The 14,447-nt window shown below is 44.5% G+C and overlaps 1 protein-coding gene across 1 annotated transcript in view; it reads right to left on the reverse strand.

Moving 5' to 3' along the window:
* LOC112252645 (cystic fibrosis transmembrane conductance regulator-like) overlaps nucleotides 1-14,447 on the reverse strand; it is a 44,178-nt gene that overhangs the window by 19,013 nt on the left and 10,718 nt on the right. The window contains exons 8-11 of the mRNA XM_042323330.1: nucleotides 5,259-5,376; nucleotides 2,896-3,024; nucleotides 1,891-1,983; nucleotides 1,120-1,296 (exon numbers count right to left, since the gene is read on the reverse strand). Of these exons, the coding sequence (XP_042179264.1) occupies nucleotides 1,120-1,296; nucleotides 1,891-1,983; nucleotides 2,896-3,024; nucleotides 5,259-5,376 (517 nt within the window). The remainder of the gene's footprint in view (nucleotides 1-1,119; nucleotides 1,297-1,890; nucleotides 1,984-2,895; nucleotides 3,025-5,258; nucleotides 5,377-14,447) is intronic.

A 14,447-nucleotide genomic window follows, 5' to 3' on the forward strand; every position in this document is an offset into this window, starting at 1 on the left:
GGAGCTTCATGAAATGGGTTTCCATGGTCGAGCAGCCGCACACAAGCCTAAGATCACCATGCACACTGCTACTTGCCCGAATGCATAGCGCCAACTGTAAGTTTGGTGGAGGAGGAATAATGGTCTGTGGCTGATTATCATGGTTCGGACTATGCCTCATAGTTCCAGTGAAGAGAAATCTTAACGCTACAGTGTGCTTCAACTTTGAGACAAGAGTTTGGGGAAGGCCATTTCCTGTTTCAGCATGACAATGACCCCATGCACAAACCAAGGACCATACATAAATGGTTTGTCGAGATTGGTGTGGAAGAACTTAACTGGCCTGCACAGAGCCCTGACATCAACCCCATGTAACACTTTTGGGATGAATTGGAACGCCGACTGTGAGCCAGGCCTAATCGCCCAACATCAGTGCCCGACCTTACTAATGCTCTTGTGGCTGAATGGAAGGAAGTTTACGCAGCAATGTTCCAGGATTTGCTGGAAAGCCTTCCCAGAAGAGTGGAGGCTGTTATTGCAGCAAAGAGGGGACCAACTCTATATTAATGCCCATGTCCTCCTGTGTCTCAATAATATTATTATTACCCATTGAGAAATGAGGAGCCCACACTCCATCCACCCCTGTCATTGTTCCCAGACAGCGAGTGGTCCAATACCTTTCCTGAGCCTGTGGATCCTTAGTAAAGGGAAACATATTGAAACACACTATGACATAGCGAGATATGAGAATCACACTTCAGCTACATTACATCTAAAGTGCACACTCTGTTGTGATGTTCCACCTGCTACACGGAAACCAAAGCATTTTAATTCACAAGATAGAATGGACGTGCGTGCATCAGCACTCAGGAATTGAACCTCTGCGAATCTTGAGCTTGGACGCTGCCATTGGGGGCGACCAACTCAAGCAGTAGCTTTCGCCGACTTAAAAGTAAGCATTCCCTCAATGGCCGATGGCAAAGCCAGACGCCCGATGGCTGTAGCGTAGCAGGGACTTTGCAGGGACTGCAGTTGGCACATTTACAGAAATGTTGATTCATGTACATTGTTCCTGCCAATTCAAATAAAGAAAGGCAGCCGTCCAGCCCAGTGTTCCCAGACAGTGAGTGGTAGTGGTACCTTCCCAGAGCCGGTGGATCCAGCCACGGCCAGCATCTGTCCCTTCTCCAGGTACAGGCTGATGTTCTTGAGGACGGGTGTGACATACAGGTTTGTGAAGAACAACCCTGCGTCACCGTTAGGGTGGCCGTTAGCCTTGTTCTCCTGCTTAATTTTCTCAAAGAGCTCCCCGATACCCTGGAGAGGGGGAAGAGAGTAGGGTGTGAAAGAGAGACGGGGGTAGAGTGAGAGAGAGTGAGAGTGAGTGAGTGAGAGAGAGAGATATTACATTGAATTTTCTCTCATACAATATGGCTAGACCAGCTTGTTTGAAAAAGTGAGCTCACATGCATACATTTCTGGCTGTAATAGGAATACTAATTGGGCATAAAATGGAAAACAGACTTGTGAGAAAATGCTATGATGAAGGCTTTACGCTGAAATGCGTCAGCCATCCGGCCGAGAACTTTTTCAATATTCTGGGAATCACTGAGAAATAGGAGACTCTTGCCAGTATATTACTCAAATGTCATTATTGCCCCCTAATCCATCAGCTGTTGCTTATCTAAATTAGTGTACAGTGTCTGAACACAAATGATTTTCTGCCAACTTGGGATGGTCATAAAACGTATCCATAAAATGAAATACACTGCCTGTGACATTTCAAACTGATAATGTTACTCTGTGGTAATGAATTGCCTTTTTCTTAGATAGTAGTAGGATCATTCTCAGGAAGAATAGAATGCATACATACAGCTGCACGCACGCACGCTCGCACGCACACACACGTACTTCATCCCAGGAGGCGGTCACATTCACCAACTCTATCTCAGTGGTGGTCAGGTTGTACTCCAATACTTTGTACTCCTCTTTGCAGAGGTACTCCTACAGGATAGACAATGGATAACAAAACAAGAACGTTATCTTGGCAACAACAAGTCAGGTCAATACACACACACACACACATTCACACACATGCGCACACACACACACACACACACACACACACACTTATTCTGGGTATAAATATAAACAGTAGTGTAAGACGAACGCAAAGCATGTGTTGTCCGACTGTAGTGTCCTGTGCAGTATAAAGACAGAATAAACAGCATGTTCAGGAGACTGAGAGGAATTACTGATAAGATTGATACAACAACTGTACTGTGATGGCCTTTTTGGCTGAGGATGACATGTGTGTCTGTCTCTCTGTCTATTCCTTGATGTGCCTTTACGGCAAGGCGGTGTGAAGCGCATGTGTGTGGCTGGGAAGGTTTTGGATTCCAGATGTTGGACTGAGAAGAGTCCAAATAATCATGTACTCAAATACTCATGTGTGTGAACCCATATGTGAACCCAGGTCTGGTTTGGGCATTCGGGTGTGTTTGTGTAAGCCAATTCCACCAGATGTAAATAAAAATAGCTCATTAACAAAACCAGAGTTATCATCAACCTATGTTAACAAGCACTCCTCTCCCCTCCACTTCCTCTTGTCAAGTCTGTACATTCCACAGGCAAATGTACACTATATACAGTATCAATAACTATAACAGGTGCTCCTCCAACCCAACTCCATCTAACGTCTTCATTTAGTTTTCCCCCAATCCCAACCATTACAGCCCTCGACCAGACTTCACCCAAGCAAAATGCCCAATTTGACAATGACTCAAAGTTCCAGTGTACTGTACCACATCTAGATGAACCTTCAAATCCCATCCATCCTTCTCACCTCCCACTGTCCTTCCCCCATTTCCCACTCCCTCATTTACTCCCATACCCATGTACACGAATCCGCCTCACCTCTATCTTTGTGACCAGCGCCAGCGTGTCGTACCACATCTGTATGGAGCCGGGCAGCTGTCTGGTGAGGGTCATACGGAGCACCATGCAGTAGGAGGCAGTGGTGAAGATCCGCCTCAGGATAATGCCCTGTAGAGATCAGATTGAGATTGGACTTTATTAATCCCCATTGGGAGAATTCCATAGATTTCTAACCTCAATGTCAGAGTTTAACCTCAATGTCCAGCACAATGTCAGAGTTTAACCTCAATGTCCACCACAATGTCAGAGATGAACCTCAATGTTAAACTCTATTTCTATGTGTTTGGCCGAGTGTGGTTCCCAATCAGAGCCAGCTGTCTTTCATTGTCTCTGATTGGGGATCATACTTAGGCAGCCCTTTTTCCCTCCTTCAGTGTGGGATCTTGTCTTTGTTTGAGTGCATGTAGTTTGCACGACGAAGCTTTTCGTTCGTGGTAGTGTTTATTGTTTTTTTTTCTTGGTGGAACATTTAAATAAAATAATGTACGCCTACCACGCTGCACCTTGGTCTCCTTCCGATGACAAACGTTACACCTGTGGTAAATTCAATTGATTGGACATGATTTGGAAAGGCACACCTGTCTAGGTCCCAAAGTTGACAGTGAATGTCAGAGCAAAACCCAAGCCATGAGGTAAAAGGAATTGTCCATAGAGCTCAGAGACAAGACTGTGTCGAGGCACAGATCTGGGGAAGGGTACAAAAAAAATACCTGCGGCATTGAATGTCCCCAAGAACACAGTGGCCTCCATCATTCTTAAATGGAAGAAGTTTGGAACCACCAAGACTCTTCCTGGATGGGAGCAATCAGGGGTGAAGGGCCTTGGTCAGGGAGGTGACCATTAACCCGATGGTCACTCTGATAGAGCTCCAGAGTACCTCTGTGGAGATGAGAGAACCTTCCAGAATGAAAACCATCTCTGCAGCAGTCCACCAATCAGGCCTTTATGACAGAGTGGTCAGATGGATGCCACTCCACAGTAGAAGGCACATGACAGCCCGCTTAGAGTTTGCCAAAAGGCACCTAAAGGATTCAGACCATGAGAAACAAGATTCTCTGGTCTGATGAAAACAAAATTGAACTCTTTGGCCTGAATGCCAAGTGTCACATCTGGAGGAAACCTGGCACCATGGTGGTGGTGGCCGCATTATGCTGTGGGGATGTTTTTCAGCGGCAGGGACTGGGAGACTAGTCAGGATCGAGGCAAAGAGGAACGGAGCAAAGTACAGAGAGATACTTTTTAAAATTATTATTTACACCCATTATTATTTTACCCTTTTTCTCCCCAATTGGTAGTTACAGCCTTGCCCCATCGCTGCATCTCCCGTACGGACTCGGGAGAGGCGAGATTCGAGAGCCATGCGTCCTGCAAAACACAACCCTGCCAAGCCGCTTCTTGACATACTGCTCACTTAACCGGAAGCCATGTGTCGGAGGAAACACCATACAACTGGCGACTGTGTCAGCGTGCATGCACCCAGCCCGCCACAGAAGTTGCTAGAGTGTAATAGGACAAGGACATCCCGGGCCGGCCAAACCCTCCCCTAACTCGGACGGCACTGGGCCAATTGTGCATCGCCTCTTGGGTCTCCCGGTCGTGGCCAGCTATGTGACAGCTCAGGATCGAACCCAGATCTGTATTGATGCCTCAAGCACTGTGATGCAGTGCTTTAGACCACTGCGTCACTTGGGAAGCCCTACAGAGAGATCCTTGATGAATACCTGCTCCAGAGCACTCAGGAACTCAGACTGGGGCGAAGGTTAACCTTCCAACAGGACAACGATCCTAAGCACATAGCCAAGACAACGCAGGAGTGGCTTCGGGACAAGTCTCTGAATGTCCTTGAGTGGACGCTCCCCATCCAACCTGACTGAGCTTGAGAGGATCTGCAGAGATGAATGGGAGAAAATCCCCAAATGCAGGTGTGCCAAGCTTGTAGAGGCATACCCAAGAAGACTCAAGGCTGTAATCGATTACAGCTGTAATCGCTGCCAAAGGCGCTTCAACAAAGTACTGAGTTAAAGGGTCTTTTGATTTATATATATTTTTTGCAAAATAAATGTAAAACCAGTTTTTGCTTTGTCGTTATGGGCTATTGTGTGTAGGTTGATAAAACATTTTAATCAATTTTAGAACAAGGCTTTAATCTAACAAAATGTGGGAATACTTTCCGAATGCAGTGTATGTGAAAACGGTGCACTTCCTTTATTAATCACCAAGTGGAAATTCATTGGTCATACTGTCATAGTAAAAAACAAACAATACAAATACTCACCACATAAAAAACATCCTGAGTAAATTAAAAATGGATATAAATATACAAAGGCCAGTGGGAAAAGTACCTTGCTGAGGGCGTGTGGCACAATGGCTGACACGATGACCAGGATGGCAGAGAAGAAGTAGGAGGCGCTGTAGAAGTAACGCAGAGAACCAATCTTCCGCGTCAATGACATCTCATCCCTGTAAGAGGTAGGTGGGGGATTCATTTTATATAATACTTCCTATTACGTAACCTCTCTTACGTTTGTATTTTAAATCATTTTCTAATTCATTGGAATTATTCGGTTTTCTCATTGAAAAAACATAGTTTACGCCAAATTTGGACTAGACAAGGAAGCCAAGGTCACAATGCGCCTTGTCAAAGGTCTTGACAGAGAGGCGCCAATAGGTGGACAGACGTCAACAGGGGAATCCAATTATGTATTTAGGCCCAATTCACCCAAATCAGACAGGGATTAAACATTGGCAATTGACTCAAGGATTGACTAGACTACACAATGCAGGAGTGTTTCTCTGATTGGCTTTGTTTGTGAATGTCATGTGTCATGATCATAGATGGCAATTAATCCTCCCTTTGAGCTTCGGCTCATATTTAATGGAATTGAAGTGAAAATATCTTGATGGGAATCTTATTTATTAATGACAGTCACAGGTCATCTATCCCAGCTAACAGTTTTTGATTCCCAGAAGATCTCTGGTGGATGGGATAGTGTTCCTACCATGACCTTTCACCTCAGAGTATTAGAGTTAGAGAAGGGATGGGCAACTCCAGTCCTCAGGTGCCTGACTGCTGTCACACTTATGCCCCAGCCCCAGTTAACACACATGACTCCAAGAATCAATTAAACATGATCTTCAGTTTAGAATGAAATGAGTTTAATCAGCTGTGTTTGCTAGGGATGGTGAAAAGATGTGACACCACTCTGGCACCCGAGGACTGGAGTTGCCCATCCCTGTGTTAGAGTCAAAGCATGACCACTTTCCCCATAGTTCTCGGAATGTTACCAGCAAACAAAATGTGGGCTCAATGCAAGCTAAAATATGGGTCCCGAGTAGGGTGCCAATATAGGGCCAATGCGCTTTTGCTCATCTGCTCATGGGCTTATTTTAGGCTAAGTGAAAGCTGTCTTACCAGTAATGTGCTGCCCACACTGGGCCACACCAACGTGGATTTTCCCAGTGTTATTTTGGCATTAACATGTGTTAAGGGTAGCCTAGTGGTCAGAGTGTTGGACTAGTAACCGGAAGGTTGCAAGTTCAAACCCCCGAGCTGACAAGGTACAAATCTGTCATTCTGCCCCTGAACAGGCAGTTAACCCACTGTTCCTAGGCTGTCATTGAAAATAAGAATTTGTTCTTAACTGACTTGCCTAGTTAAATAAATAAATAAAACATATCAGTTTGCATACAATGTAGCAAAAAATGAATTGAGTTAATAAAGCCACATATAAACATGGTCTCTTTTTTGTTTTCTTGAATACGGCAGCTACAAAATGTGTTTAAGCAGAAAATACAGAGTGCAGGGGTTGGTAAGCTTCTCTAGTTGCGTTGTGATTGGCTCAGTGTTCTGTCACTCTTGGGAATACTACGTCACTGCAAAATCTAAAGGGAGTGATTGAATGTCAAGTCAAATCAAATTAAACACACTGTTTGTATTTGACCATTATTCCCAGTCACCTTGCCGTGGTTAAATGCGGTGGTTCACAATTTCAGTTTTGCGCAATTGCTGCCATCTATGCACGGTTTCTGGTCTGGGTAGTTTTTAATAGTCACAGTGGGAACAACATCCCCTATACACTTCCTGATGAACTCAGTCACTATGTCTGTGTATACATCAATGTTATTCTCAGAGGCAACCCAGAACATATCCCAGTCGCGTGATCGAAACAATCTTGAAGCATTAATTCCGATTGGTCAGACCAGCGTTGAATAGATCTTAGCACGAGTACTTACAGTTTGAGTTTCTGCTTATAGGAAAGGAGGAGCAGAATAGTCGTGATCTGATTTGCTGAAGGGAGGGTGGCCAGGGGAGGGCCTTGCAGCCCCCTTGGGTGCTGCCATAGATTTACATTAGAAGTGTCCATCTGGCCTCCCGAGTGGCGCAGCGGTCTAAGGCACTGCATCACAGTGCCCGGATTCGATCCCAGGCTGTGTCACAACCGGCTGTGACCGGGAGTCCCATTGGGCGGCGCACAATTGACAAATCGTCGTCCGGGTTAGGGGAGGGTTTGGCCGGGGGGGCTTTACTTGGCTCATCTCACTCTAGCGACTCCTTGTGGCGGGCCGGGCGCCTGAAGGCTGACTTCGGTCATCAGTTGAACGGTGTTTCCTCTGACACATTGGTACAGCTGGCTTCAGGGTTAAGTGGATGTGGGTTAAGAAGCGCGGTTTGTTGGGTCATGTTTTGTGGGATGTGTGACTTCCCCTTTGCCTATCCCGAGCCCATTGGGGAGTTGCAGTAATGAGACAAGATAGTAATTGGATTGCAATTGGATATCACGAAATAGGGGTAAAATGCAAAACAATTGAATAAATAAAAATAAGTGCCCATCCAAGAAGGCTCAAGGTCATTGGCCACAGATAAAATTACATCAAATCACATTATATCTACCGTAGCTTTGACTGGACTGCAAGCTAGACAAGCAGTCATCATCATGAATCACATTGACAATCTACTGTCACGGATTCCCCCGGTACTGCTGCTCATTCCGTTCAGCAGCTCCGGAGGTCTACGTCACCAGCACTCTAGGCGTCACTGAACTGGATTCATTACCACTAACCCCGGACTGATAGAACAGAAACCTCTGGTAAGACACGGGGCGGGGGCCTATGCATATACGTAAACAACAGCTGGTGCACGATATCTTAGGAAGTCTCAAGGTTTTGCTCGCCTGAGGTAGAGTACCTCATGATAAGATGTAGACCACACTATCTACCAAGAGAGTTTTCATCTGTATTTCTCGTAGCTGTCTTACATACCACCACAGACCGATGCTGGCACTAAAACCACACTCAATGAGCTGTATACCGCCATAAGCAAACAGGAAAATGCTCGTCCAGAGGCGGCGCTCCTAGTGGCCGGGGACTTTAATACAGGGAAACATATCAGTTTTACCTCATTTCTATCAGCATGTTAAATGTGCAACCAGAGGGAAAACAAATCTAGACCACCTTTACTCCACACAGAGAAATGTGTACAAAGCTGTCCCTCTCACTCCATTTGGCAAATCCGACCAGAATTCTATCCTCCTAACACCTCCCTCTGAAACTGGATCCTGGACTTCCTGACGGGCCGCCCCAGGTGGTAAGGGTAGGTAACAACACATTGGCCACTCTGATCTTCAACACGGGGGCCCCTCAGGGGTGCGTGCTCAGTCCCCTTCTGTGCTCCCTGTTCATCCATGACTGCATGACCAGGCACGACTCCAACACCATCATTAAGTTTGCTGATGTAAATATATCACTAGCCACTTTAAACAATGCTACCTTATATAATGTTACTTACCCTACATTATTCATCTCATATGCATACGTAGATACTGTACTCTATATCATCGACTGCATCCTTATGTAATACATGTATCACTAGCCACTTTAACTATGCCACTTGGTTTACATACTCATCTCATATGTATATACTGTACTCTATATCATCTACTGTATCTTGCCTATGCTGCTCTGTACCATCACTCATTCATATATCCTTATGTACATATTCTTTATCCCCTTACACTGTGTATAAGACAGTAGTTTTTTTGGAATTGTTAGTTAGATTACTTGTTCGTTATTACTGCATTGTCGGAACTAGAAGCACAAGCATTTCGCTACACTCGCATTAACATCTGCTAACCATGTGTATGTGACAAATAACATTTGATTTGATTTGATTTGATTTTTGATGACACAACACCGACAACGATGAGACAGCCTATAGGGAGGAGGTCAGGACCTGGCGGTGTTGGTGCCAACCTCTCCCTCAATGTGATCAAGACAAAGGAGATGATTGTGGACTACAGGAAAAAGAGGACTGAGCACGCCCCCATTCTCATCGACGGGGCTGTAGTGGGACAGGTTGAGAGCTTTAAGTTCCTTGGCGTCCACATCACCAACAAACTAACATGGTTCAAGCACACCAAGACAGTCATGAAGAGGGCACAACAAAACCTATTCCCCCTCAGGGGACTGAAAAGAGTTGGCATGGGTCCTCAGATCCTCAAAAGGTTTTACAGCTGCAACATCGAGAGCATCCTGACAGGTCGGCCTCCGACCGCAAGGCACTACAGAAGGTAGTGCGTAGGACCCAGTACATCATCGGGGCCAAGCTTCCTGCCATCCAGGACCTCTATACCAGGCGGTTTCAGAGGAAGGCCCTAAAAATTATGAAAGCCTCCAGCCACCCAAGTCATAGACTGTTTTCTCTGTTACCGCAAGACAAGCAGTACTGGAGCGCCAAGTCAAGGTCCAAGAGGCACCTCAACAGCTTCTACCCACAAGCCATAAGACTCCTGAACAGCTAATAAAATGGATACTCAGACTATTTGCATTGCCACCTCCCCCTTTTCTACACTGCTGCTACTCTCTGTTATTATCTATGCATAGTCACGTTAATAACTACATGTACATATTACCTCAATTACCTCGACACCGGTTCCCCCATATTGCGTCTGTACCTGTACCCCCTGCATATAACCCAGCTATTGTTATTTACTGCTGCTCTTGAATCTCTTACTTTTTTGAGGTATTTTCTTAAAACTGCATTGTTGGTTAAAGGGCTTGTAAGGAAGCACTTCACAGTAAGGTCTTCCTTCACCTGTTGTATTCGGCGCATGTGACAAATACAGCTTGATTTGATTTGATATGTGTGCCCTCTGTTCCTCATTGTCCTTGTCGGTTATTGTTACCATGTCCGTTGGTCTTGTGTGCACCTGTGCTGTTGTATAGGCTTCCATGCTATGTGTTACTGTGCACTTGTTTTACGGTCTCCTCCCGTGTATTATTTAGAGGTTTACACCTCGCTCTTTTGTTTGGGTGGAGAACATTTTTAAAAACTATGACCTATTCCTGCGCTTGTCTCTGATCATTATACAACGTGACATCTACTAGCAAATCCTTTTCAATCCTTGTCATATGAAGAGAAATTATTAAAAGGTATCGATGCTCATCGGGCGTTGGACATAAACATTACACAACAAGTTAGAAATCGCCAATTCAACAGCGAGTGGCTTGGAAGGAGTCAGTGGCTACATGCAAGCGTTACAAAGCAATCCCTTTTTTGTGGTGTGTGGTCCAAGTCTGGGTTTATGTCACGCCTGCTCCCGCTCTTCCTCTCGGGCACTCGAGGGTGCCAGGCTGCCCTTCATTAAGTATACCTGTTACCATCATTACGTGCAGCAGCGCTCATTGGACTCCCCTGGACTCCTTCCATTTGTTGATTGCCCCATCTATAACTGTCTGCTCCCCTGTTTGTTCCTTGTGTCAGCATTAATGTTGTTATGTGTTTATGTCCAGATGCTGTCCTATGTCCGTTTTCATTAAATGTTCACTCCCTGTACCTGCTTCTCGTCTCTACCAGAGTCGATCCATACAGTTTAAAGGTATCATTTCCCAGCTTAAAATGATGAACATTCACATGCAACACCATGGGCCAGAAAAGGTTCAATACATTGGCCATGTTGTTAAGCCACCATGACTTCTGCTGCGTTCAAAACAAATGGAAACTCGGAACTGGGAAATCTCCGACTTCAGTAAGTTCAAGACAACTGGGAACTTGGTACTGGGAAATCTCAGACTCAGTAAGTTCAAGACAACGGGGAACTCGTAAAACAACCAGCTCTGACTGGGAAAATACATTTTGAATGGACATCCAACTCAGATTTCCAAATCGGAACCTTGGGCCTCTTTCTAGAGCTCTGACCTGAAGATCACTGACATCATGATTCAACCTTGTTTTTTCATAGTTACCAGTTGTCTTGAAAACACAATAAATCCAGAGAATGACAGATTTGTAGAACGAAGTTTGATGACACAATTTGCCAACGAAGGACCGCTGCACCACCTTCCTGTTCAAGTGAGCACCACAAAAGGGTGAGTTCAAAAATGTATTGTATGCTGTTGCATAAATTAAGTAATATGCCAGGGAGATATGTATACTGTAGCTAAGAAAGTAATACTAAGTGTATGTTGTGTAGTAAGCTGTTAGTAGCCCATGTGCATCACCCTAATCATTTGGTCCCTTTCACCCTCACACCTACTGTTCTGACTTGGTGGTGCACAGGAAGTCTATAGACTGTTTTAGTGAAATGTAATCATAAAATATTGTAAGAGCTTTCATTGTCTGCTTATATGCCCCCTTTATTCATCCTATGGTTCTGACTTGGTGTACAGGGAGAATACTGTAAGAACGGCCCATGTTCTGAATTCTGTTCATTTAAAAAGTGCTGAACAAATAATTACAGTTGAAGTCGGAAGTTTACATACACTTAGGTTGGAGTCATTAAAACTTGTTTTTCAACCACTCCACAAATGTCTTGCCAACAAACTATAGTTTTGTTGTTGCAAGTCGGTTAGGACATCTACTTTGTGCATGACACAAGTAATTTTTCCAACAATTGCTTACAGACAGATTATTTCACTTAAAATTCATTGTATCACAATGCAGTGGGTCAGAAGTTTACATACACTAAGTTGACTGTGCCTTTAATGGAAAATTCCAGAAAATGATGTCATGGCTTTAGAAGCTTCTGATAGGCTAATTGAGATCATTTGAGTCATTTGGAGGTGTACCTGTGGATGTATTTCAAGGCCTATCTTCAAACTCTGTGCCTCTTTGCTTGACATCATGGGAAAATCAAAAGAAATCAGCCAAGACCTCAGAAAAATAATTGTAGACCTCCACAAGTCTGGTTAATCCTTGGGAGCAATTTACAAATGCCTGAAGGTACCACGTTCATCTGTACAAACAATAGTACACAATTATAAACACCATGGGACCACGCAGCCATCATACCGCTCAGGAAGGAGACGCATTCTGTTTCCTAGAGATGTACGTACTTTGGTGCGAAAAGTGCAAATCAATCCCAGAACAACAGCAACGGACCTTGTGAAGATGCTGGAGGAAACCGGTACAAAAGTATCTATATCCACAGTAAACGAGGCCTATATTGAAATAACCTGAAAGGCCTCTCAGCAATGAAGAAGCCACTGCTCAAAAACCGCCATAAAAAAGCCAGTCTACGGTTAGCAACTCCACATGGGGACAAAGATTATACTTTTTGGAGAAATGTCCTCTGGTCTGATGAAACAGAAATATAACCGTTTGGCCATAATGACCATCGTTATGTTATGAGGAGAAAGAGGGAGACTTGCAAGCTGAAGTACACCATCCCAACCATGAAACACAGGGGTAGCAGCATCATATTGTGGGGTGCTTTGCTGTAGGAGGGACTGGTGCACTTCACAAAATAGATGGCATCATGAGGGAGGAAAATTATGTGGATATTTTGAAGCAACATCTCAAGACATCAGTCAGCAAGTTAAAGCTTGGTCGCAAATGGGTCTTCCAAATGGACAATGACCCCAAGCATACTTCCAAAGTTGTGGTAAAATGGCTTAAGGACAACAAAGTCAAGGTATTGGAGTGACAATCACAAAGCCCTGGCCTCAATCCTATAGATAATTTGTGGGCAAAACTGAAAAAGCATGTGCGAGCAAGGAGGCCTAGAAACCTGACTCACTTACACCAGCTCGGTCAGTAGGAATGGGCCAAAATTCACCCAACTTACTGTGGGAAGCTTGTGGAAGGCTACCCAAAACATTTTACCCAAGTTAAACCATTTAAAGGCATTGCTACCAAATACTAATTCAGTGTACAGTCGTGGCCAAAATTGGAACTCTACTGTTCAAAACAGGACCCTCTTCCAAAACACACACTTCCAAACGCACGCACTCTTCAAAACACACTTCAAAACAGAACTGTACAGTCGTGGCCAAAAGTTTTGAGAATGACACAAATATTAATTTCCACAACGTTTGCTGCTTCAGTGTCTTTAGATATTTTTGTCAGATGTTACTATGGAATAGTGAAGTATAATTACAAGCATTTCATAAGTGTCAAAGGCTTTTATTGACAATTACATGAAGTTGATGCAAAGAGTCAACATTTGCAGTGTTGATCCTTCTTTTTCAAGACCTCTGCAATCCGCCCTGGCATGCTGTCAATCAACTTCTGGGCCACATTCTGACTGGTGGCAGCCCATTCTTACATAATCAATGCTTGAAGTTTGTCAGAATTTGTGGGTTTATATCGATGTTTTGTTCCCCGAGCCACTTAGTTATCACTTTTGCCTTATGGCAAGGTGCTCCATCATGCTGCAAAATGCATTGTTTGTCACCAAACTGTTCCTGGATGGTTGGGAGAAGTTGCTCTCAGAGGATGTGTTGGTACCATTCTTTATTCATGGCTGTGTTCTTAGGCAAAATTGTGAGTAGGCCCACTCCCTTGGCTGAGAAGCAACCCCACACATGAATGGTCTCAGGATGCTTTACTGTTGGCATGATACAGGACTGATGGTAGCGCTCACCTTGTCTTCTCTGGACAAGCTTTTTTCCGGATGCCCCAAAAAAAATCGGAAAGGGGATTCATCAGAGAAAATGATTTTACCCCAGTCCTCAGCTGTCCAATCCATGTACCTTTTGCAGAATATCAGTCTGTCCCTGATGTTTTTCCAGCCAAAGTCGGTCCCTCTCCTTGTTCGGGAAGCGTTCGGCGGTCGACATCACTGGCCTTCTAACCATCGCCGATCCACTTTTAATTTTCCATTTGTTTTGTCTGTGTTTACACACCTGGTTTCAATTCCCGAATTACTTGTTCATTATTTAACCCTCTGTTCCCCCATGTGTGTTTGTGAGTAATTGTTTGTTGTATTTACCTTCTGTATTTGTGGGCTAGGTATTATCGACTTGTATTTGTAAGTCTTGAGTAAAATTATGTGTATTACTCATCTCTGCTGTCCTGCGCCTGACTCCTCTGCACCAGCTACACCCAGACCTATTACATCGCCTCACTGTGCGTGCAGATGCACTCACACCTGCCTGCTGCCATTCCTGAGCAAGCTCTGTACTGGTGGTGCCCCGATCCCGCAGCTGAATCAACTTTAGGAGATGGTCCTGGTGCTTGCTGGACTTTCTTGGGCGCCCTGAAGCCTTCTTCACAACAATTGAACCGCTCTCCTTGAGGTTCTTGATGATCCAAT

This window comes from Oncorhynchus tshawytscha, linkage group LG06, assembly GCF_018296145.1.
Source record: "Oncorhynchus tshawytscha isolate Ot180627B linkage group LG06, Otsh_v2.0, whole genome shotgun sequence".
Taxonomy (NCBI): Eukaryota; Metazoa; Chordata; class Actinopteri; order Salmoniformes; family Salmonidae; genus Oncorhynchus; species Oncorhynchus tshawytscha.